Below are 25179 nucleotides of genomic sequence, written 5' to 3' on the forward strand. Positions count from 1 at the left end.
GCATAGTCATCCAGCTACCTCGGTGCAACCTTTTGGACATAAAAACACTATTGTGAGGTGTGAGGTGTTCAGAATAGACTGGAAATGAGTGGAAATTAAGGTTTTTGAGGTTAATAATAGCATATGAGCAGAAAAATCAACACATTCTGTGATTTTAGCTGTTTTTATGCTTTTTTAAAAAAAAATACAGATCCAAAACACAAAACCCAGAACCCAAAACACCGAAGGGTGGTTTTGGCAAAACCAATCCAGATTCAAAACACGAAGAAAGATTCAGATCCAAAACCAAAACACGAAACGTGGCCGGTGCACACCCCTAGGTGAAACCATAGTCACAGACATCCAGGATGTGTTATACAGTAAGTACCAGATCTACCATAAGACTTTTAGAAGAAAAAAGGTTTCACGATCTCGTTTGCAGAGGACACGTGTGTTGTGCAGAATAAAAGAGTGACTGTGAGATAGCAACAGCAACCTGGTGAAAGCAAATATGCGTTCTAGACACAAAGAAGTGTTATGCGATGGTGGCCTGTGATTCAAGCCAATCTATGGAGTTGTGGCACAGGTGGTTAGGCCACCTGGCAAATGATAATTTCCAGAAATTCCTTGAAGGCATGGTGACGAGAACTGCCATGAATGATGCAGAGACTGGCATGTGAGAACTGTACAATGGGTATACAAGCCCGCTGTCCGTTCCCTAAGTCAGCAATCTGAGCTGAGGCACCACTAGCATTGGTGTATACAGACATGTGGGTCAGATGGAGGTAAAATCAATGAGTGGATCTTAATATTAATGATGGACGTTGAACATTTAGAGATTGATTACTGTCTATACCGCAGGACAATAGTGCATAGGTTGTTCATCGTAGTCGTGTATGTGGATGATCTATTGCTAGAAGGTCAGGAAAAGAACATACGGGTCAATCTAATTAGGTGCGAATTGCGATAAGCCAGTTGCTATTTTCTCTTCGAATTCGCATAGCAAATTCATTTTGCAATCCAATTAGCAACTCGCACTGAATCAGTCAGACTGAATTCGCATCTTTCCATTCGCACCACCCTGAGGGTGAGAAATGGAAAGGAAATGTTTATGTTAAGGTTAAAATGTCGTGACATTGTGCTGAACCCCTTGGACACCCCGCTAATTAGGCAATTGGAAGTTTCCAAGTAGCTTAATTAGTCCAAAAATTACATGTCATTATTTGGGGTAAAAAAAATAAAAATTCTCCTCAAATTACCCCAAAATCAACTTTTTCGTTAGTTTAGGCACCCCAAATTTAATTACAATATTTTTTTAATTGAAAAATAATTGTTTTTTATAATTTTTTTTATTTTTCAAGGTGCCCTCAAAGTACCCCAAAATAACCTTTTTTCCTAACTTTTTTGCATCATTCATTTAATTAGTTTGAGATTAAACAAAAAAAGTTATTTTTTTATAATTTTCTGGCAAAAAAGTTAAAACACTAATCAGCCATTTGACACCATTTACAAACAGCCTTTTATAGGGTCCGGCTAACAAAATTATCCATTTTGGGGGGACTAGGATGGTCTCGCCACTTTTTCTTGCACTTCTCTCACATCACATTTGGCAGTCAATTCGCACCCCTCCGCTGCGACTAGTGCGAATAGGCATTTTTAATTGGATTGGAGAATTCCCGGGAGCGCGCTTTGATGCGATGTCTGTGAGTTTCAAGAAACAAACTCGCTACTCGCAATTCTCACCTATTTGGATTAACCCCATAGGGTTGAGTCAAAAGAACTAGGGCCTGCACATCACCTGCTAGGCTTAAGGCTCTTACAAAACTTGGAAACAGCAACTGTCACAATTGATAAACAGGGATACTAGACGTCAGATGTAAAACCAGTCAGTAGTCCCATTGACAAAGGCACAAAACAAACAAAAGCCATGTCAACAAAAAGCGAGACAGAAATACAAGACATGAAAAAACACCTTATCAGAGCACTGTTGGTTGTTTAATATATGCAAGTATAGGATTAGATAAGGATGACCGTCATTCATACATGGGATATCTGTTGGTACTGGCAGGACCATCCGTCTTTTAGGTAAGCAGAAAGCAATCCACTGTAGCCCTATCACCACTGAGGCGGAATACATGGCACTTACAGAAACTGGCAAGGAAGCTTTATGTTTAAAAGAGACTTCTGTGAATGCACTCTTCTAAGTCAAGCTGAGACTATCAACATAGAGGGCGGGATGGATGACGCTTCGCCTTTGGGATGCGATGCATTCCGCAAATTTTTGCATGCATGCTGGCATTGGTAACGCCGGTATGCATGTAGGAATGCGCAAAGGATTGCTCTTTCGATAAGAGCGGCCTTTTGTGATGGTGTGATGGAGGGACTTTCGGGTCTCCAGCTCCCCAGGGATCCCCGACCTGAACTTACTAGTGGCCAGGGGTGATGCTGCGGCTGGGGGGCCCGGTGAAAGGGCTCCCCTGGCTGTGGCTTCACCCCCCTGCTAGAAGGAGTCCGGTGCTGGTTCTGGTAAATGCAGGGGGACGCTACACATTTTTCCCCCTGTATTTCCAGAACCAGGACCGGCTCAGAGCCCAGTGCTGGTTGCGCTGAATATGGGGGACCCCTACGTCATTTGTCCCCCGTATTTTGGCAACCAGGACTGGTTCTGAATAGCCTAGTGCTGGTTGTGCTTAATACGGGGGACCCCTACATTGTTTGTCCCCTGTATTTAGCACAACCACTACTGGGGCTCCAAAGCCCGGTGCTGGTTGTTTTCTGCGGTGAGGGGCCATGCCATTTTTTTTTATTAAACACAGAAGCAGGTATCATGGATCTACTAGATCCGAGCCTGCATTCTGTGTGCTGCTACCTCCCCCGGGTCCTAACACCTGCCCCACCGCCGTTCGCACTGCCGCCCGCACCGCCACCGCTAAAGCCTGCTACTGTCCCCGGGTTCTGGCCACAGCTAAGGCCCGCTACCCCCCCGCGCCTTTCCGCTGGCTCCAGCTGCAGCAGCTAAAGCCAGCTTCTTTCCCCCGAGCCCACCACCGCTAAAGCCCGCAAATGATGGCCATCTTTGTGCTGGAGGCTCCTACTGCGGCTGCGCAACAAGTTGAAAAGTCCTATCTATTCAATGGCGCATTCTTGAGGTAATAGTTTAAAAACTGTAACTTTCTAATTTACCTGAACCCCAAAAGCACTTACCCTGGCACAATAGCTACCTAATAAAACAAACCCCAAGTCTAAATTCCACCCCTACCCTGAGTTATGCCTTCCCCCCAAAAATAAAAACATAGAATACAGCAGAAAAGTGATCTTAATTGAGAATGTCTGAAAAATGTGACAGTTGGAACTTTAGATTACTCCCAAATCCTAATTAGGTTTTTGCCCTGAAATTAGGCATGCAGCACCCAGTGACAGTTCTACCCGGCCATGCTAAATTTCAGCTCAATACCTTCAACAGCTCTTGAAGAGTAGCCCCTTAAACACCCTGCCCCCCCCCCCTTTCGGAATTCTCTATGGAGAAATCTGTTTTTGTAGATGCAGTCTTAATATAAGGGCACGACTGTACCCTTATAATATATACATACAGTATATATATGTGTGTGTGTGTGTGTGTGTGTGTGTGTGTGTGTGTGTGTGTGTGTGTGTGTGTGTGTGTGTGTGTGTGTAAAGCCCCCCTGTAAAAATCCTGCGTTTGCCCCTGGCTCCCCTCATGTGATACAATAATATGAGCAATATGAGCTACAGCTGTTTCTCAGTTGTCCACACCATGAATGCTATACTGATTGGAGGGAAAACTTACTTTTTTCATCAGTAATGCTGTTGACAATCAAAATGTTAAAAGCATTATGTCAATGGGAGAATTACGACATGAGGGCGGATTCAATTAGCTGTGAAAAGCGAATGGTTTTCGCCTCATTTGCATGTTTTGAGGCAAAGTTTTCACCTGCTGACCCAATGTGCGCACCCACTTTTCGCCCTATCCTATTGTAAAACAGGCGAAAGCGCATATCGGCGAATGCAGCGAATAGTGGAACCGGCGAAAAGGTCAGTTTTCTTGGGGAAAAATCAGTCTGAACCCCCAATAAAGCCTAATTCACTTGGGGAATCAATATAGAAGTGTATTATTAGCCATAATAACAGTAATTAGGGATCTTATATTGAGTGAAGGGGCTGTTATATGTATATTGCATAAGTGTGGAAAAATGATATTAAGCAATGTCTTTTATGAAATATATTAGCTGTAGTTAAATTGGGGGGTACATGTAAATGGATACTAGTATATTTTGGGGTTTGTAAAGTGCAGAATACATTTTTTTTTAAATACACCTGCTGCAGCCTCCTGCAATCCTAAAAACACCTGTCTCATCCATACAGCACCCCAAAATACCTGTCCCATCCATACAGCACCCCAAAATACCTGTCCCATCCATACAGCACCCCAAAATACCTGTCCCATCCATACAGCACCCCAAAATACCTGTCCCATCCATACAGCACCCCAAAATACCTGTCCCATCCAAACAGCACCCCAAAATACCTGCCCATCCATACAGCACCCCAAAATACCTGTCCCATCCTTACAGCACCCCAAAATACCTGTCCCATACATACAGCACCCCAAAATAGCTGTCCCATCCATACAGCACCCCAAAATACCTGCCCATCCATACAGCCCCCCAAAATAACTGCCCCATCCATATAGCAACCCAAAATACCTGTCCCATTCATACAGCCCCCTAAAAGACCTGTCCCATCCATACAGCACCCCAAAATACCTGTCCCATCCATACAGCACCCCCAAAACACCTATCCCAGTACCTAAACCCCATTTTCAAACACTTTTTGCATTTTCACCCCAAAAATGTCATGTCTTTTTTGGGGTGAATTAAGTTTTTTTTTCTTTCTTAATTAGTCATTAGGGGGTGTCCAAAGGGTTCTGAGGCAAATCCCCCCATTTGTACCCCAGAATATGGATTTTGCACTTCTTTCCTCCTTTCTTTTGCTGGAGAAACTTTTTCGGCTGTTTTCGCCTTTGTAGTTTTCACCTAGGCGAAAAAGTCCTGGAGTTGAATACTGTAGAGTGATACATTGGAAACAGGTGAAAACCGGGCATCGGCAAAAACTTTTTTCGCCAATCATGGCTTTTCGCCTCTAATTGAACACGGGTAATAGTTGTAACGTAGAAACATAAAGGGGGGGGGTCCCCTTGATGTCCCCCAGCACACTAAATTGTACCTGCAACACTTCTTCTCTCCTGCCTGTTGCTGAAGAAACTTTTTCGCCTGTTTTTGCCTATGGAGTTTTCACCTAGGTGACAACGTCATGGAATTGAATAGGGCGATACTTTGGAAACCAGGCAAAAACCGCGCATCGGCAAAAACTTTTCGAAGATCGCGGCTTTTTGACTCTATTTGAATATGGGCCATAGTTGTAATGTAGAAACAGAACGGGGGGTGTCCCCCAGCACATTGTACCTGCACCAATACCTCACTTCTCAAAACAGCAAACATAACACAGTGGAAGCTGGCTCTCAATTTGGATGTGTTTCTGTATGTGCCTTTAGCATGAGGTCTTACAACAGACAATTACATGGCCCAGAGTGGTTACTGTTATCATGCAGTGTAGGGACCACCAGTATCAGAGAAGCCGTGAAGTTGGCCTGATGACTTACCATGTGTTTGCAAATGCATGCAACAAATATCTCTGAAGTTCTATTACCATATAGTTTTAAAGTATTGTTGCAGGTACAATTTAGTGTGCTGGGGGACATATAGGGGACACCCTCCCCTTATGTTTCTTTGACCCCCCCCTTTCCTGCACCTGAAGAGTATTGCCACATTGATTTGAGCAGCTTCCACTTTGTTATGTTTGATGGTTGTAATGTTGTTTAAAGCATTTTATCAATGTCGGCATTATTACGTTATGATGCTTATATAAAGTTATAATTCCAATGCTGTTAAAATACTTTAAACTACATTACGTCCATGTCGGCATTCTCCCGTTGACATAATGCTGTTGACAAACAGTATTGACTGTCAACCAAATGACTACTTCCTGATTGGAGGATTACCCAAAACATAAAATCTGCTGCATGTTTTGATGTGTGTCAAATGAGTATTAGGTCGACCATCATTTTGTAGACATGTATTTAGGTCAGCAGGGTTAATGGGTTGACAATGTCAAATGGTTGACATATAACGTCGAGATTAAAATGTCAACACATTTTTTTGTTATTTTAGCCTAACCCTTTTTTTTTATTTTAGCCTAAACCTAAGCTTAACCCTAAACCTAAAAATCATAAAAAAACCAATGTGTCGACATTTTAGTGCTGACATGTTAAATGTCGACCTTTTGACTGTGTCGACCATTTAACTCTGTCTACCTAAATACATGTCTACAGAGTGATGGTGACCTAATAACCAGGTCAACCTTTTACGGCCGGCATTCAGAATGTGTTGACCTTCTGGTATCGACCTTCTGAATGCCAACCTTTTTATTGTTACCTGGTAACTGTCCCTGTGTTGAGTGCACATACTGAAATGTAGATATTCTCCTGTATGTAGCATTGCACACATTATACATACATGTAGTGCACAAAGAGAAAATCAGCGTCATGTGCCGTCCAGTCACAACCATGTCGTCAATTTCCAACTATGTCGATATCACAAGATTTCCCTTCCATGCAGGGGCTGGCTGGCAACTTTTAGCCTGGGGGGCAAATGCATGCAGGCGGCCCTGGCAGAAGAGTAGCGTGTGTGTCCGAAGAATATGCGTGCTACGGCGCCCCCCCCTCCAGTGTTCCAGGGAGGAGGCGGGTCCATATGGGATTAATGTAAGGTAAAAATAAAGATTAGGGCAGCCCCCTGTCTTAGTGCCCATATGCAGTGCCCCCATGTGCCACAGGAGAGAACACCCTTATGCAGGCCTCCAGTAGTGCCCCCAGTAGTAGTCTCCCCCTTGTAGTGCCCCCAGTAGTAGTAGTCCCCCCCCTTTGTAGTGCCCCCAGTAGTAGTAGTCCCCCCATTTGCAGTGCCCCCAGTAGTAGTAGTCCCCCCTTTGTAGTGCCCCCATTAGTAGTAGTCCTCCCTTGTAGTGCCCCCCAGTAGTAGTAGTCCCCCCCTGTAGTGCCCCCAGTAGTAGTCCCCCCCTTGTAGTGTCCCCAGTAGTAGTAGTAGTCCCCCCCCCCTTGTAGTGTCCCCAGTAGTAGTAGTCCCCAGTAGTAGTAGTCCCCCACCCCCCTTGTAGTGCCCTTGTAGTGCCCCCAGTAGTAGTAGTAGTCCCCTTATAGTGCCCCCAGTAGTAGCAGTCCCCAGTAGTAGTTCCCTCCCCCTTGTAGTGCCCCCAGTAGTAGTAGTCCCCCCGTTGTAGTGCCCCCAGTAGTTGTAGTCCCCCACCCCCCTTGTAATGCCCCCAGTAGTAGTAGTCCCCCCTTTGTAGTGCCCCCAGTAGTGCCAGACCCCCCCCCCCCAGTAGACACACATAATATAAAAAACAAAATAAAATAAAAAAAAACCTGAATCCCCGCTCCCGCCGCCATCTGCTTCTCCGTCTGTCCTCCCGGGCCGGCCCGCTCTGCATTATGGGAGAGATGTCACATGACATCATGACGTCTCTCCCATTGCCCACTGCGGGAGCCGGAAGATGGAGTGGCTCCCGCAGTGGGCGCAGCAGCAGCTAATGAGAGTCTGACAGACTCTCATTGGCTGCTGCTTACAACAAACACACAGCTGCCGGAGCCGGCGGCTGTGTGTTTGTCAGTGTAGCGCTGACCAAACTCCGTCCGGTCAGCGCTACACACGCGGTGCAGTCCGTGTCACAGTGACACAGACTGCACCGGCCCGCATGACGCTGCGGCCCGGGGGGCATATGGCACGCTGCCCCCCGGCCCAGCCCGCCACTGCTTCCGTGTCTATGGGGTGTGAGGGAAAACTTGCAATGTCGGGGGACACGATGTGCTTCTATCCCCCCCCTTAACCGTCATTATTATTAGTGCACACTTGCTCCATCCTTGCTGCAAAAGATCCATCTGAAGACTGGCGTATGGTATTTACGCTAGTGCGCAACTCTACAAAACTCGCAATTTCATCGGCAGCTCTCTGCAAACTTTTCCTACGTTAGAACACCCCACTACAGCCTAGTAGTTACACCTACTCAGATGTATATTACAATAATGTTAGTATTTCTGTCTCATGTTTATTTAAAATTTTATATTACCAGTGGCGGACTTTACGTAGGGGCTGCAGGGCTACAGCCTTCGCCAGTAAAATCTGCCACTACCAGTGATGTTAACTGGTGTGTCTGTATACTGGGTGTCTTCAGGGCTGTTTTAACAGCATTGTCGGCCCTGGGCAAAGCAATGCACTGGGAATACAAATGTAAACAATGTCAATAAAATTAACCTTTTTGATTTATTGGTACTTTCAACAAAATCATTGTTTATAAATAAAAACATTATGTAAAGCAACGATTACGGATTCCACATCCCTCTTCTTTTCTCCAGCTTGCAGTGCAGCTACTGCTCTTCACTGCAGCTGTGATTAAAGTATGGTGGCCCAGGTGATTGTGCCCACTTTGCCTCCACCCCCTAAATGTGGCTCTGTGGTTGCAGACTGGGAGGCGGGTAGAGAATGCTGTCTGGCCACTCGGACTGTGTGTACTTTACAATCAGAGCGGTTTAGGGAGCATCTTTCTCTGCCTGCCCATCAGCTGGTTGCCCCATTTGTGGAGCGAGCGGCCGCACACTCTATGTAGATGCCCCTTTCAAAGGCCCCCTAGAATTGTGGTGCCCTGGGCAGCTGCCCAGTGTGCCTATACGTTGAGATGGCAATGGGTGTCTTCCCTGGCAGTGGCATCCCATTGGAAGTGCTACCTGCTAATTAAATGGGTGTAGTAGGTATACGTCCGGCGGTTCAAATCCCGACAGCGGCAGCCCAGCAAGGGTGAAAATCCTGATCGGCCCTAAGGTAAGTATCGCTAACCTAACTCCCCCCTAACCCTAACCCTCCCTTAGGGGTGCCTAACCTCCCCCCTAGTGCCTAACCCTAATCCCCCCTCTAAGTGCCTATACCTAACCCCCCCTTCCCCGCCGCCTAAACCTAAGTCCCTCGGGGAGTGCCTAACCCTAACCTCCCCCCGGGGGTGCCTAACCCTAACCCCCCCTTCCCCTAGCCTAATCCTAACCTCCCGGGGGGTGCCTAATCCTAAATCCCCCCCGGGAGCCCTAAACCTAACCCTCCCCCCGCGGCTATCCGCACCCGGAATCACTTCGATCGGGATGCCGGGCGCCGGTCTTCCGGCGTCTGGTTAATGACAGGCATCTAGATTTAGACGCCTGTCATTAGTACCATGCCGGGATTAGAACTTCTGGAAGCCGGCGGTCGGGATTTAGACCGTCGGCTTCCAAACTACATCTCAATCAAATGCCAGATAGGGAGGCCCAGGGGGTGGTGTTTTCTCCCCCTGGGACTGTCAGTCCAGACCGCAATTAGCAGACAGCACGTCCAATAGCCACTCCCTGCCTATCCATCAGCCTCACCTGACTTCTCGGGGCTGCAGCCGATGCAATCCCAAGAAGCCGGTGTGTACGCGTACGCGCCACTTGCTGTGCCTGCCAGATCTAATGCCCATGTGCAATACACATGGGCGGCCTCTGCCAGTGCGACAGTCTGGACCTCGCTCCGACCGGACTGCAGGCAGCCCCTTCACGAAACACGGTAGGAGTCGCCACTGGATGATACAACACTACATTAGGACGGAATTATTTCTATCAAACAGACAAAAATAATTATACTTTGTACAAATCCCTGCCTGTTATCATCCTATTAATATTTGGTTTCTGACACCCTTCTCTGTACCACCAGCACCCTGTCATGTACAACATGAGTAAACATTGCGCTCTCTAATTGGTTTGCAAGCGAAAATAAATCAATACAACAAATACGTAGCGAAAAATCAAAACGCTTAAGACCAGGAACAAAATCACGACTCTAGTTTACAACGACAGAAAAATAATGTACAGATGCAAAAAAAAAAAATAATAATCTAAAATAACAGGCACCTCAAAAGTCGTCCGACAGGATCCGGTTCTGAAATGATAATTCGCAGGTACGCGCTGAATGCTAAGTGTACAAGTTTGAAAACTCACTAATGACTGCGACACTGACATCAAATGCCTTTGATCAGCCCTATTTCTATATAAAACATCATAGCATGCCATTCAATGGAAATCAGGTCTAACAGAAGAACTATTATGTAAGATACAGTACTTTGGCATTCATCTCTTCAAACAGAGAAAGTTCAAAGAAAAACGCGAAATGAATAACAGGGCGAATTCCAACACTAAAAAAAAAAAAAAATAGAAGAAGAAGAAGAATGGCCTGGGGCTAAGTGATATCATATCTATACCCTTCAAAACAACATTCCTTTCGCTCAGAATTAGAACATATTTTCATTCCAGCCGATATGTCTCGTGTCAGAAATGTGTCATATTGAAAATCTGGAAATACATCTCCTCAATTTGGGGTTTTAGGAGGCTTCAGTAATAATATTTTTCATTATCTGGTGTTTGGATGACAGCTGCCCTGGAAAGCTGGGGAACATGGAGGGAGATTTCCGGTTGAATGTCAGTGATAAGGGAGAGTTTTTGGTCCTGATGGTGGGGTCTAAAATATTTGTTTATTTATTTATTGTGATACAGACACTTTAAGCATCACTTGCTTAGTTACAGTGTTTCAAGAAGTATCTAATTATTACTACAATACACAAATGTTCTGTATTTAAATAAAATGGCACCTAACCATGGCCCTCATTCAGAGCCACTCGCTAGCGGCAGTACGCTCGTTCCGAGCGATGTTCGCACATCTGCGCATGCGTACGGATCGTTATACGCATGCGCGAACCAGTCAGTGCGGACGAAATTCATGTGCTCGCAATATAGCGAATGCCTGCTATTTTGAGTGACAGAATGTGGCGTATGTGGGTGGTAACAGGGGAAGGTGCTTGAAAATGGGGAGTGGAGATCCGAACGCAAGCGTGCTTAAAGGTAAAAACGGGCGTTTTATGGGTGTGCATAATTAATACAGCAGCGTCATTGACCACGTCACTGGGTTATTTTGTAGCCAGAACTGCTCGCAAGATTGTGGTAGCAAAAACCAACCACAAGAATAGCGAGCAGTTCATACGCTGGTCGATGTACTCGATTAATCTAATAAATAGCGGACATGACGTATGGTGCGAGCGGCCAGGGGGCGTTTTTAACAAATAAACGAGCGTATGTTTTGCTCGCTCGTTCAGACTTAGAGGTGTGAACAGACTGCAATTTGCGAACGGATCATTTGAATAGCCATCCCTTGTTTTTGAACGAACGACCGCAAATAGCGAACGGCTCTGAATCAGGCCCCATGTCTGTATTTTATAAGAAACTTGAGTTTATGCATCCAGCAGTGAAAAAGACTGTAGGGTGTAAATTTACTAAAGTGAGAGTTTTTAGAAGTGAGTTTTAGAAGAGATGTTTGCGCCATAGCGACCAATCAGATTCTAGCTATTATCTTCTAGAAGGTGCTAGTTAAATGTTCAGTAGAATCTGATTGGTTGCTATGGGCAACATCTCTTCTAAAACTCACTTCTAAAAACTTTAGTAAATTTACCCCCTAGAAGTGGACTCCTGGAGAAGATGCCCAGAGCAACCGAACAGCTTTGAAGAAGCATTTATTAAGTACAGTCTATAAAATAGAGGGCTGATTGGTTGCTATGGGCGACTTCACCACCGGTCCACTTCTCCAGGCTTTTCACTGCTAGATACATACTGTAAGCCCATACTTACCGACTTTCTGGCTGTCCCCTCCGGAAGGGGGCAGCCAGGTCAGTGTAGCAACGTAAGTGCATTGTAAGGTAGGGGGCGGAACTACCATGACGCAATTCAGCGCGAATTGCTTCATCGCCCCTCCATGGACCGCCCACTTTCACATTGGCCAATCCAGTAGAGTTGACTTCTCTTGCAGGCGGCCTGGAGTAGCACCCGATTTTCGAGAGGCTCCCGGCCGAACAGGGAGAGTAGGCAACCATGCATAAGCCCCGTAATTTCCAGCGTATTGTTACGACGACTTTCATATCTTTTACAACGTCAGATGTCGCTGCTGCCGATTTGGCCGCCCCTGAGGAGGTTCCTGTGCAGTTTTTAAAGCAAAGAGGCTGAAGAAACTGTAAACAGGATAAAAACTATGCACTGTTTGCATAGGATATAAATCGGTGTGTGTAATAGTAATTCATTTACCCACAGTTTATCAAGCAATGTACTTTTCCCTCGTGATGTGAACTGAAAACATTGCGGGCATTGCTACGCCAGTAACAATCAGTTTGAATAAAAATAAATCACCATAATCACAATTCCAAGTGCAAATAGGGAATTTTTTTAAATTGAATTCTATATTATCGGCACATGCATGTCTGGATTTATGTAGCCGTATCCTACAGACACATCAAGCATCGCGCCTCCCGCCACTGAACGCATGGATAGCGGCGTTTATTAACGTAGTATGCATGAAGATTTGTGATTAAAACCACAAAGGACAGCTCTTCCGATAAGTGCTTCCCGGGAGTCCATCTGCCCATGCGCAAGCGGCGGAACACTGTGAGGGGTCCTATTGAATGTCTCTCGGGAAGACCCCCCAGGTAAGAAGCCCTTAGGCTTCTAACAGACAATGCCATCTGTAGTGTTGTCTGTCGGGAACAAGTTCTGCAAACTTTAACATTCTGGGGCGTCATGCATATGGGGAATGCGGTCACACCTCCAAAAACAGCATCTTCTAAAGTTTGGCCGCATTTTTTAGGATAGTGCAACTCGCCCCCAGTGTCTCTGTTTCTTTAGGTCCATTGCTTGCCAATGTTTTTGTTGTCCCCTCCAGGAGATTTCGGAGGGGAATGGTCCAGGTGGAGGTGTGGCTCTGAGAATTGCATAATCACAGTCATCATTTATCACAGATCATGTCTTCGATCCTCCTGACAAATCCACAAAGGCTGGTCCAATCTTTCGGGATTTAGTAGTGATCTCTGAAATTCTTATGATATGGGTGGTTACCCCATGATAAATGTGCCCCCAATATATGCCCATCTCATGGACTTCAAAATGGAAATACAACTGTAGAATATGTGTCCTCTCCACTATCTAAGCTCTCGCATATATGCTTGCTATTTCTCTTCGATACCGATATTGGGCAATAATAATTTTAGATCGGGCATTAAAATCTACCCCATAGGTTTCAGTGACAAATAAGTGAAGCAACTGATTCAAAGATGTATGCTATACTGATGTTTTCCCAGTTAAATGATTATCATCCGTCTGAGTCGTGCTGAGCATGCGTCAAGGTGCTTTACCGTAGCTGCCCGCAGTGACTAGTATTTATTCTCAGTGTGATTGACAGTTGTCAAGGTGCATTACCGTAGCTGCCCGCAGAGACTAGTATTTATTCTCAGTGTGATTGACAGTCAGGGAGCATTTGGAGGAGGTAACGGGAAGGAGCAGCTAAAACCGCAAGCTGGCCGTGACCACATGGCTCAGTTCCTGTGGCCATTCTGCATGACCACAGGGTTACTCAGAACTGCTAACATCAAATGATCTGTGACTGAAGCTGCGTCTGTGTGCGCAGATGCTGGGATTTGCAAAGCCGCAGGTGGGCGTCTCAATACATATTCCAACGGGTGGGACATTTGCACATTTTTGCGCAGCATCTGCTGTGACAATAGCAATAGCGTCCGCCTCTTAATGTGACCCTGTGTTCATTTGGGTGACTCATGAGAGTGAAATTTGGCAAAATCAAGAATTGTGATTTCAAATTGAGATAGGAATTTGTCCTTTAAAACTGCCACAAATTTGATTTCTACTCTTAACCTCATCTCCCGACCACCTTCCCCTATCCATCTTCCCTTTTCTTTTTTTCAATATATTGTCTGTAGTTTTGCTTTATTCTTTTGTGCTGATGATAACTGGCAGAACAAAGAATAGATCAACAAATCTAGACTCAGCAAGGATTTCCCTCGGGGTGTTACAACTATGACTAAAGCTGGGTACACACCTATACAAATCGTCGGTCCATTTTTTCGATTACGAGCCGTTCGTTCGATATGGAAAGAGTGTGTACGCACGTTCCATCCTGTTTTGTTGGATGAAAACTAGGGGTGAGCGGGTTCGGATTTCTGAAATCCGAACCCCCCCGAGCCCCCCCGATCCGAGTCCGATCCGAATCAGGCTCGACTTTTCCCGCCTGACTCGGATCTGAAATCGAGGCAAAACGTCATCATCCCGCCTTCCGAGTCTCGCGGGTTTTGGATCCTATATAAGGTACCCGCGTCGGCGCCATTTTCTCACTCGGCTGTGGACAGTGAAGAGGGAGGGTGGGAGTTAGGGCTGTGTAGTGTAGTGTAGTGTAGTGCTGCTGTTGTCCACTACTTCAAAGTCCTTAGGGGCTGGCTGTGTTGTGCTGTGCTGCTGTTGTTAATAGGGGCTGTGTCCACTACTTCAAAGTCCATAGGGGCTGGCTGGACTGTGTTGTGCAGTCAGTTCTCCATAGGGGCTGTGTCCACTCCAAAGTCCTGTGCAGTGTCCCAGTCCTAAAGGGGTGCTGTAGTGTTGTCCAGGGGGTGCTCTGTCCATCAGGGGTGCTCCCCCCAAGTGCTAAAAAAATAATATATTTTCTGTGTTTGTGAATTGTGTGCGCAGTAGCCGCACGTGCATCAACAAAGTAGTGCCAAGCGTGCGCCTGTGTCATAAGTAAAGGGCCGGCTGGCTTGACCGTTAAGGGTGCTGTAACCCCCGAAAGTACACTCCAGTCCAAACCAAAAAAAAAATTATTTTCTGTGTTTGTGAATTGTGTGCGCAGTAGCCGCACGTGCATCAACAAAGTAGTGCCAATCGTGCGCCTGTGTCATAAGTAAAGGGCCGGCTGGCTTGACCGTTAAGGGTGCTGTAACCCCCGAAAGTACACTCCAGTCCAAACCAAAAAAAAAATTATTTTCTGTGTTTGTGAATTGTGTGCGCAGTAGCCGCACGTGCATCAACAAAGTAGTGCCAAGCGTGCGCCTGTGTCATAAGTAAAGGGCCGGCTGGCTTGACCGTTAAAGGGTGCTGTAACCCCCAAAGTACACTCCAGTCCAAACCAAAAAAAAAATTATTTTCTGTGTTTGTGAATTGTGTGCGCAGTAGCCGCACGTGCATCAACAAAGTAGTGCCAAGCGTGCGCCTGTGTCATAAGTAAAGGGCCAGCTGGCTTGACCGTTAAAGGGTGCTGTAACCCCCGAAAGTACAGTCCAGTCCAAATCAAAAAAAAATTATTTTCTGTGTTTGTGAATTGTGTGCGCAGTAGCCGCACGTGCATCAACAAAGTAGTGCCAAGCGTGCGCCTGTGTCATAAGTAAAGGGCCGGCTGGCTTGACCGTTAAAGGGTGATGTAACCCCCAAAGTACACTCCAGTCCAAACCAAAAAAAAAATTATTTTCTGTGTTTGTGAATTGTGTGCGCAGTAGCCGCACGTGCATCAACAAAGTAGTGTCAAGCGTGCGCCTGTGTCATAAGTAAAGGGCCAGCTGGCTAGACCGTTAAAGGGTGCTGTAACCCCCGAAAGTACACTCCAGTCCAAACCAAAAAAAAAATTATTTTCTGTGTTTGTGAATTGTGTGCGCAGTAGCCGCACGTGCATCAACAAAGTAGTGCCAAGCGTGCGCCTGTGTCATAAGTAAAGGGCCGGCTGGCTTGACCGTTAAAGGGTGCTGTAACCCCCAAAGTACACTCCAGTCCAAACCAAAAGAAAAATTATTTTCTGTGTTTGTGAATTGTGTGCGCAGTAGCCGCACGTGCATCAACAAAGTAGTGCCAAGTGTGCGCCTGTGTCATAAGTAAAGGGCCGGCTGACTTGACCGTTAAAGGGTGCTGTAACCCCCGAAAGTACAGTCCAGTCCAAATCAAAAAAAAAATTATTTTCTGTGTTTGTGAATTGTGTGCGCACTAGCCGCACGTGCATCAACAAAGTAGTGCCAAGCGTGCGCCTGTGTCATAAGTAAAGGGCCGGCTGGCTAGACCGTTAAAGGGTGCTGTAACCCCCGAAAGTACACTCCAGTCCAAACCAAAAAAAAAAATATTTTCTGTGTTTGTGAATTGTGTGCGCAGTAGCCGCACGTGCATCAACAAAGTAGTGCCAAGCGTGCGCCTGTGTCATAAGTAAAGGGCCGGCTGGCTTGACCGTTAAAGGGTTCTGTAACCCCCAAAGTACACTCCAAACCATAAAAATATATATTTTCTGTGTTTGTGACTTGTGTGCACTGTGGCTGCACGTGCATCAACAAAGGAGCAGCGCCAAGCGTGCGCCTGTGTCCCATAAGTAAAGAGCCGGCTGGCTCATTTCTTAAAGGGTGGTGTAACCCACAAAGTGCACTACTCTCCAGCAAAAATAAAAAAATATTTTCTGTGTTTGTGTGCGCTTTAGCCGCACGTATATATATCAATATAACATAAATGGAGGACCAAACTTTCTCCGATAAAAATAAAATAGGGAAAGATCAAGAACCACTTCCTCCTAGTGCTGTTGCTGCTGCTGGGAGTTGTTCATCATCCCAGAGAGGAAGTAGGAACATCACTACTTTTACTAAACAATTGACCCTCCAACAGTCCCTAGCGATGAGGATGAAGTACGACAGCAGTCATCCTGAAGCAAAACGTATAACTGAGGCCTTGACTGCTATGTTGGTGTTAGACGTGCGTCCGGTATCCGACATTAGTGCAGTGGGATTTAGACAATTGATGGAGGTAGTGTGTCCTCGGTTCCAAATCCCGTCTAGATTCCACCTGCATCCTCAAAGCAGCAGCGACAAGCGTGCGTCTGTCTGTTAAAGGGTGGTGACACCCTCAAAGTGTGCTACACAAACAATTAAAATATTGTTCTTTTTTTTTCTGTCTTTGTGAATTGAGTGGGCTGTAGCCGCACCTGCATCCTTAAAGCAGCAGCGACAAGCGTGCGTCTGTCTGTTAAAGGGTGGTGTTACTCTCAAAGTGCTCCAAAAAATAAAAAACTATTTTTTTAATGTGTTTGTGACTTGTGTGCGATGTAGCCGCACTTGCATCCTCAAAGCAGCAGCGACAAGCGTGCGTCTGTCTGTTAAAGGGTGGTGACACCCTCAAAGTGTGCTACACAAACAATAAAAATATTCTTCTTTTTTCTGTCTTTGTGAATTGTGTGGGCTGTAGCCGCACCTGCATCCTTAAAGCAGCAGCGACAAGCGTGCGTCTGTCTGTTAAAGGGTGGTGACACCCTCAAAGTGTGCTACACAAACAATTAAAATATTGTTCTTTTTTCTGTCTTTGTGAATTGTGTGGGCTGTAGCCGCACCTGCATCCTTAAAGCAGCAGTGACAAGCGTGCGTCTGTCTGTTAAAGGGTGGTGACACCCTCAAAGTGTTCTACACAAACAATTAAAATATTGTTCTTTTTTTTTCGGTCTTTGTGAAATGTGTGGGCTGTAGCCGCACCTGCATCCTTAAAGCAGCAGCGACAAGCGTGCGTCTGTCTGTTAAAGGGTGGTGTAACTCTCAAAGTGCTCCAAAAAATAAAAAACTATTTTTTTAATGTGTTTGTGACTTGTGTGCGATGTAGCCGCACTTGCATCCTCAAAGCAGCAGCGACAAGCGTGCGTCTGTCTGTTAAAGGGTGGTGACACCCTCAAAGTGTGCTACACAAACAATAAAAATATTCATCTTCTTTTTTCTGTCTATGTGAATTGTGTGGGCTGTAGCCGCACCTGCATCCTTAAAGCAGCAGTGACAAGCGTGCGTCTGTCTGTTAAAGGGTGGTGACACCCTCAAAGTGTGCTACACAAACAATAAAAATATTCTTCTTCTTTTTTCTGTCTATGTGAATTGTGTGGGCTGTAGCCGCACCTGCATCCTTAAAGCAGCAGCGACAAGCGTGCGTCTGTCTGTTAAAGGGTGGTGACACCTCAAAGTGTTCTACACAAACAATTAAAATATTGTTCTTTTTTTTCGGTCTTTGTGAAATGTGTTGGCTGTAGCCGCACCTGCATCCTTAAAGCAGCAGCGACAAGCGTGCGTCTGTCTGTTAAAGGGTGGTGTAACTCTCAAAGTGCTCCAAAAAATAAAAAACTATTTTTTAATGTGTTTGTGACTTGTGTGCGATGTAGCCGCACTTGCATCCTCAAAGCAGCAGCGACAAGCGTGCGTCTGTCTGTTAAAGGGTGGTGACACCCTCAAAGTGTGCTACACAAACAATAAAAATATTCTTCTTTTTTCTGTCTTTGTGAATTGTGTGGGCTGTAGCCGCACCTGCATCCTTAAAGCAGCAGCGACAAGCGTGCGTCTGTCTGTTAAAGGGTGGTGACACCCTCAAAGTGTGCTACACAAACAATTAAAATATTGTTCTTTTTTTTTCGGTCTTTGTGAAATGTGTGGGCTGTAGCCGCACTTGCATCCTCAAAGCAGCAGCGACAAGCGTGCGTCTGTCTGTTAAAGGGTGGTGTAACCCTCAAAGTGTGCTCCACAAACAATAAAAATATTCTTTTTTTTTTTCTGTCTTTGTGAATTGTGTGGGCTGTAGCCGCACTTGAATCCTCAAAGCAGCAGCGACAAGCGTGTGCGTCTGTCTGTTAAAGGATTACATCGGTGACAGCATCCAAGTAGGCATGTCAGACAGTCCGTACCTGTACTGGCAGGAAAAAGAAGCAATTTGGAGGTCCCTGTACAAACTGGCTCTATTTTACCTGAGTTGCCCCCCCTCCAGTGTGTACTCCGAAAGAGTGTTTAGTGCAGCCGGGAACCTTGTCAGCGAAAGGCGTAGGAGGTTGCTTCCACAAAATGTGGAGAAGATGATGTTCATAAAATGAATTATCAACTCTTCCAGGGAGACCAGCCTCCAGAACGTACAGAGGGACCTGTGGTTCCAGCAGGGACGAATTAATACTCTGTGAGGATGAGGATGTACACACTGAAGAGGGTGAGGAATCGGTGGATGAGGAGGATGAGGATGACATCTTGCCTCCGTAGAGCCAGTTTGTGCAGGGACAGATAAATTGCCAGCTTGTTTTGTGGGGGCCCAAACGAACCAATCATTTCAGCCACAGTTGTGTGGCAGACCCTGGCGCTGAAATGATTGGTTTGTTAAAGTGTGCATGTCCTGTTTATACAACATAAGGGTGGGTGGGAGGGCCCAAGGACAATTCCATCTTGCACCTCTTTTTTTTCTTTGCATTATGTACAGTTTGGGGCCTAGTTTTTCAATGCCATCCTGTCTGCCACTGCAGTGTCACGCCTAGATGGGTCACGTGTTTGTGCCGCCCACTCGTGTCGCTTAGCATAGTCATCCAGCTACCTCGGTGCAACCTTTTGGACATAAAAACACTATTGTGAGGTGTGAGGTATTCAGAATAGACTGGAAATGAGTGGAAATTAAGGTTATTGAGGTTAATAATAGCATAGGAGCAGAAAAACCTACAAATTCTGTGATTTTAGCTGTTTTTATGCTTTTTTTCAAAAAAATACAGATCCAAAACACAAAACCCAGAACCCAAAACACGGAAGGGTGGTTTTGGCAAAACCAATCCAGATCCAAAACACGAAGAAAGATCCAGATCCAAAACCAAAACACAAAACACGAAAAGTGGCCGGTGCACACCCCTAATGAAAACTGGTCGAATCGGAGGATCGCATCTTCTGTGCAGTTTAATTTTCATCAGATTCCACAGGACCTGGTCGCACCGAAAGTGCTGTGTGTGTATGCACCTTCCACCGTTCTTGCGACTGTTCTTACGATTGTACACCAAACCTGGGGCTGCCTCTCAGGGTGTGCATAATTACACTCAGTTTAGGAAGCATTCTGTGTCCGACGCTCCTCTTCATGTGCATAATCGCCATTTATTTACCTTTACCCCACCACCTACAGTATACTGCACGGCTTGGCTTGCTGGAGTGTGTAGTTCACGTGGGCTTGTTTTGGTCTCATAATCACACCCCCTTCCTGCCCCTTATGTTAATTTTAGGTACACACACTGTGAGCGCAGCCTGAAATCGGGAAAATGTGTACGCTGGTTCAATCATTTACTTGCGATATTTCGACAGCGCGGGATCGAAGGTCGCACACTGGATTGTGTGTACGCGCGTATTGGCACTGTGATCGTCACTTCCGAATGGGAGCATTGTCGATCGAACCGTCGCATCGAATATGTGATTGTACAGGTGTGTACCCAGCTACACAGTAGGTCCTGGGCAGGGCCGGTGTTAGGGTGCTCGACGCCCCCCTGCAAACTATAAATTTTGCGCCTTCTTATATTTATAGCATTCACACAATTCTAACGCAGGAGCAAATTATTATTATTATTATTAATGAGATGGGCAACGTGGCCCAATTCCCATGCGGCCCTGAGCCGCTTCATGCTAGGGATTGTTATCCAAAGGGGACCAAGGAATAATTGTGGAGTTGCGGCCATCGCAGTATGCCTTGCGATGGCACGTGAACATTGTTTGTAAACTATTCTATGGATTAACCATCAATGTTTACTCATGCGCATGCACAAATGCCTGGGATTGTACTGCCACTGAATTACATGGCAAAACATTGATAAACATTGATCAGAGAGCATTGGAATGGGAGCAAGCAATGGTGGCAACAATCGCAATCAGGCAATTGAATTGAAGACCAACAGCGCTGGGAATAAAACATCAATGGTTGCAAAGCCATGCATTCCAATGTTTATCTTTACCTATGTTCAAATGCAAACATTTGATACCTCATTGAAATGAATGGGCTATTGAAATCGATAGAAAACAGCAAATATGCATCACACATGTAACCTGCATATTATAAGCATGTACAAATGCAAAGGGCCTTACTCTGTTTTAAGAAAAACAGTACCTCCCAACAGCCTGTGCAAAAGTACGACATACTGTAAGTAGCCTACTGTAGCAATCAAGGCAGCAGGCAGGGCCAGACTAGCATTGCCCATAGTATCAGATATCAGGAAGATTGGGATTGGCGATTTATTATTTTAGACTGCATCAGTATAACCCACAGGTTCTCAAACTCGATCCTCCGGACCCCAAACAGTGCATGTTTTCCAGGTCTCCTCACAGAATCAAAAGTGAAATACTTAGCTCCAGCCGTGGATCTTTTAAAATGTGTCAGTGAGTAATGAATACACCTGTGCACCTGCTAGGTAATGTGGAAAACGTGACCTGTGTCCTTAACCAGAATTCAGGCTTTCTTAGGAACAGCGGTATACATAGGGTTAACAGTGGTGGTACAGCGGAATGCACAGTAAGCAGTATGCACAGGGTTAACAACGGTATACACAGTAAGCATTATTTAACAGGGTTAACAGCGGTGGTCACATGGCTATAACAGCGTGATCACATGGCTATAACAACAGTGGTCACATGGCTATAACAGCGTTGGTCACATGGCTATAACAGCGGTGGTCACATGGCTATAACAGCGTGATCACATGGCTATAACAACAGTGGTCATATCTCTATAACAGCGTTGGTCACATGGCTATAACAGCGGTGGTCACATGGCTATAACAGCGGTGGTCACATGGCTATAACAGCGGTGGTCACATGGCTATAACAGCGGTGATCACATGGCTATAACAACAGTGGTCATATCTCTATAACAGCGTTGGTCACATGGCTATAACAGCGGTGGTCACATGGCTATAACAGCGGTGGTCACATGGCTATAACAGCGTGATCACATGGCTATAACAACAGTGGTCACATGGCTATAACAGCGTTGGTCACATGGCTATAACAGCGGTGGTCACATGGCTATAACAGCGGTGGTCACATGGCTATAACAGCGGTGGTCACATGGCTATAACAACAGTGGTCACATGGCTATAACAGCATTGGTCACATGGTTATAACAGCGGTGGTCACATGGCTATAACAGCGGTGGTCACATGGCTATAACAGCGGTAATAGCAGGGGTCACTTGAGGAGCTTCATATCCGTGCAATACTGTGGCACCCTAACACAGAGGCGTGCGCCGGGTCACGCATTCGCAGTGACAGCATCCCGCCGGGCTCACTGCTCAGAGACGAGGAGACTGACCAGATAAACACTTTTTTTTTTTTAGACTGTTCCTTCAGGACCTGGAGGGAATTCCTGCGATTTGCCAAATGCTTTGGTAATGAATTGATTCATATCCCCCACATTTATTGTTCATTTCCAAAGCTGAAAAAACTGTATTACTGTACATCTGTGAGAGATAACGTAATGCAGGCAGAGGAGCTAATATTCAAAGGAGGATTACAGTAGAGACTGGGTGGCTTGTGAATTACCAACAAGCTACAGGACCACAGCGAGTAATCGTAGTCATAATATAGAGTCTGCAAGCCCCCGGGATATGTTTATCAAGGTTTGGTTCTTGTAGAACTCTTGTTTTAGATGTACTTACTGGGTAAGATAATAACATCATCCCCTGCCCGAGGTGTCGTTGAGCTATGTCCTCCCCAGCCCTCGCCAACTCCTGCCCAAGACTCTGGAGAAGACCACTTGAAAATCGGATAAGGCTGAGGAATGGGCTCTGGAAAACATGAATTAAAAACAAGGTATTTAAGACATTAGTGGATGAATAGGAAACAGCTGTATGGTACACTGTTTATTGTACAGAGGATTCTAGAACTAATTGGCTTTTACTGGCTATTTAAAAAAAATAAACATATTTAAACAATTTTAGAACCAGTAACACAACTCATTCTAGAGAACAAGAGGACTCCTACTTATCTTGAGTACTAAGGGGTCTATTTACTAAGCAGTGTTAGGAGACAGAGTGAAAAGTGATAAGGTGCCAGCCAATCAGCTCCCAACTGTCATTTTTCAAACACAGCCTGTGAGATGGCAGTTGAGAGCTGATTGGCCGACACCTTATCACTATTCACTCTGGGCCTGATTCAGAGCCGGACGTTCTGACCAGAGCGCTCGCTCTGAATCAGGGCCCTCCTACCTAAACTTGGAGCGGCCTCTTGGACGCTCGCATAGCTGTGGGTTACCACCCACAGCTTATGCGAGCGTCCATGATGATGGTCGCGATGGTCAAGACCATCGCGACCATCAGGCTTGCGACAAGACCCTGCGGTAGGGTCTTGGCGACCGCAAGCCCTGGAGTGATTTTGGCTCTATCAGAGCCAAAATCACTCCCACTGACATTAGTGATGTCAGTGGGGCCGGACCCAGACGGTAGGCATGGGAACGCCTCCGTCTGGCAGCCACGTCCCTGGCACGCCCACCAAAGGGGGCGTGCTGTCAATCAACATCGACAGCACGCCCCCTTTGGTGCGAGACCTGGAGCAACGGCTTCCCCGTCGCTCCCCGGGTCTCGCGCATGCGCATGCGCACGACGGAGCTCCCTCCGTGGTGCGCATGCGCACTAGGGCACCATCGACCCGCTTGCGAGCACTCAGCGCTGGCGAGCGGGTCTGAATCAGGCCCTCTGTCTCCTAACACTGCTTAGTTAATAGACCCCTCTGTCTCCTAATACGCTGTTGCATTCATTAATTATGGGACCTATTTGTTATGAAGGTACTATAGCAGATATCAGAAATTGATTTTAAGTTGCAAACGATGACCCTATAGCCTTCTATGGGAGTGTTAAAATGCCCAATTTATCCAGCTTGCTAGCTCCTATAGATAGATGGTGTCAGCCATTGCAACCTGTAGGCTACATTTTAACTTTTTTTTTTGTAAAGAGAGGGATGAAGCCCAGTAGCCTAAACTGGCATATGTACGACCCGATGGCTTCACTTGTGCATTAGGTGTCCAAAACAGGGGGTGTGGTCTCATTGTGATTGGGCGTGGTCTCAGGACACGCCCCCTTTTGTCACTTCCTGGGCGAGACTAGCATCCCAGGGCTCTCCCCGAATAGTGAAGAGATGCCATGCGCATTCCCAGTGGCCCCCCACAGCTAACCTTGTGCAAGGTCCTTCCGCCTCCGCCGCGCCTGTTGCCAGTGATATTCCGGAAGAATTTATTTTGCAGACAGCTGAGTTATTTCTAGGTTCCACTATTAGGATCTAGGAGTAGATTTATTTTTTATTGGTGTCTTTGATAAACGTTGGTTCATCAAAGACACCAATAACCAGCGGCTATGAACGATGGTTTTTAAAACAGCAATAGGAAATAATGCTAAACAAGCCTGGTTAGCTTTGATAAACCGACATTGAGTACGTCTACCCGCTGGTTACGTCTTTCAGCCTGTACTGTATTTCTTTATTGTAAGGTAAGTGACAGTAAGGTACCTGGTGTTGGCGGTGTCATCGTCTGTTCTGCTGTCAGTGTCACTCGCACTTGGCCTTTACCTGCAACTGTGGTAAAAAGAAACATTGATCATATTGTATACAATAGCTGCTAAACATAACTGCAGTGACAGGAAGGCTGTGCTTGTTTTGCATCATGCAGAGATGTATCTGACAACACATTAGTATGAGTATGAGAGAAGCCTCACGTTTCCAATATTTACCTGTAAGGGGCCAATAAAGTCATCACTCATCTGATATATGCTGTGCTGCTGGGGACCCTGCTCCTTCTACTATATAGCTTTCAGGGGCCTATTCCGCATCGGAGGCAGTATGGCCTGTGATGATTAAGTATTGAACTCGCTGCGAGGCTTATTTTATTCCGACTTCACATGTCTCAGTGTTGGATAGTTTACACATGTCTCAGCGGGGGATAGTTTACACCGGAGCAATTAATCACTTACCTCCTCTCTGTCGGCCCGGCTACTCATGTGTGACCTCGGGTCAAGCATTTGCGCACAGCCGCCGGGGAGTCCGTGAGAAGGCAGGTGGAGGGATGCCTCTTCGCATGCCCGGAACTCCTTCCCATAGTAAGGAGCGTCGTGTGAAGATGGCGCTTGTTCTCATGAGCAAACTCCGAAAACATTCAGTTTTTGGAGTTTGCTGAATATCAGGGGTCCTATCGGACCTCTGATGATGAATGGCCCGGTAACTAAAACATGCGTAAACTAGTGTTTCCGCATGGTTACCGGGCCATTTATTGATGATGAATAGGCCCCTCAGTCTCTGGCTTCCTGCTGCCTCCATTCCCCTCCTCACTTGATGTCACTGCCCCTGTCACATGCAGCCCTCTCCTCACTAGCACATCTCTCATCTCCTGATACACTCTGTGCTGCTGGGGGACCTTGCT

General features: G+C 46.0%; 1 protein-coding gene across 1 annotated transcript in view; it reads right to left on the reverse strand.

The window, feature by feature from the left end:
* The window catches only part of PKHD1 (PKHD1 ciliary IPT domain containing fibrocystin/polyductin), a 663908-nt gene that overhangs the window by 203784 nt on the left and 434945 nt on the right, over positions 1-25179 (reverse strand). The window contains 2 exon segments of the mRNA XM_088467197.1: positions 22433-22561; positions 24273-24338. Coding sequence (XP_088323323.1) covers positions 22433-22561; positions 24273-24338 — 195 coding nt within the window.

The sequence above is a fragment of the Taudactylus pleione genome, unplaced genomic scaffold (genome assembly GCF_031769625.1).
Source record: "Taudactylus pleione unplaced genomic scaffold, aTauple2 ptg000070l, whole genome shotgun sequence".
NCBI lineage: Eukaryota > Metazoa > Chordata > Amphibia > Anura > Myobatrachidae > Taudactylus > Taudactylus pleione.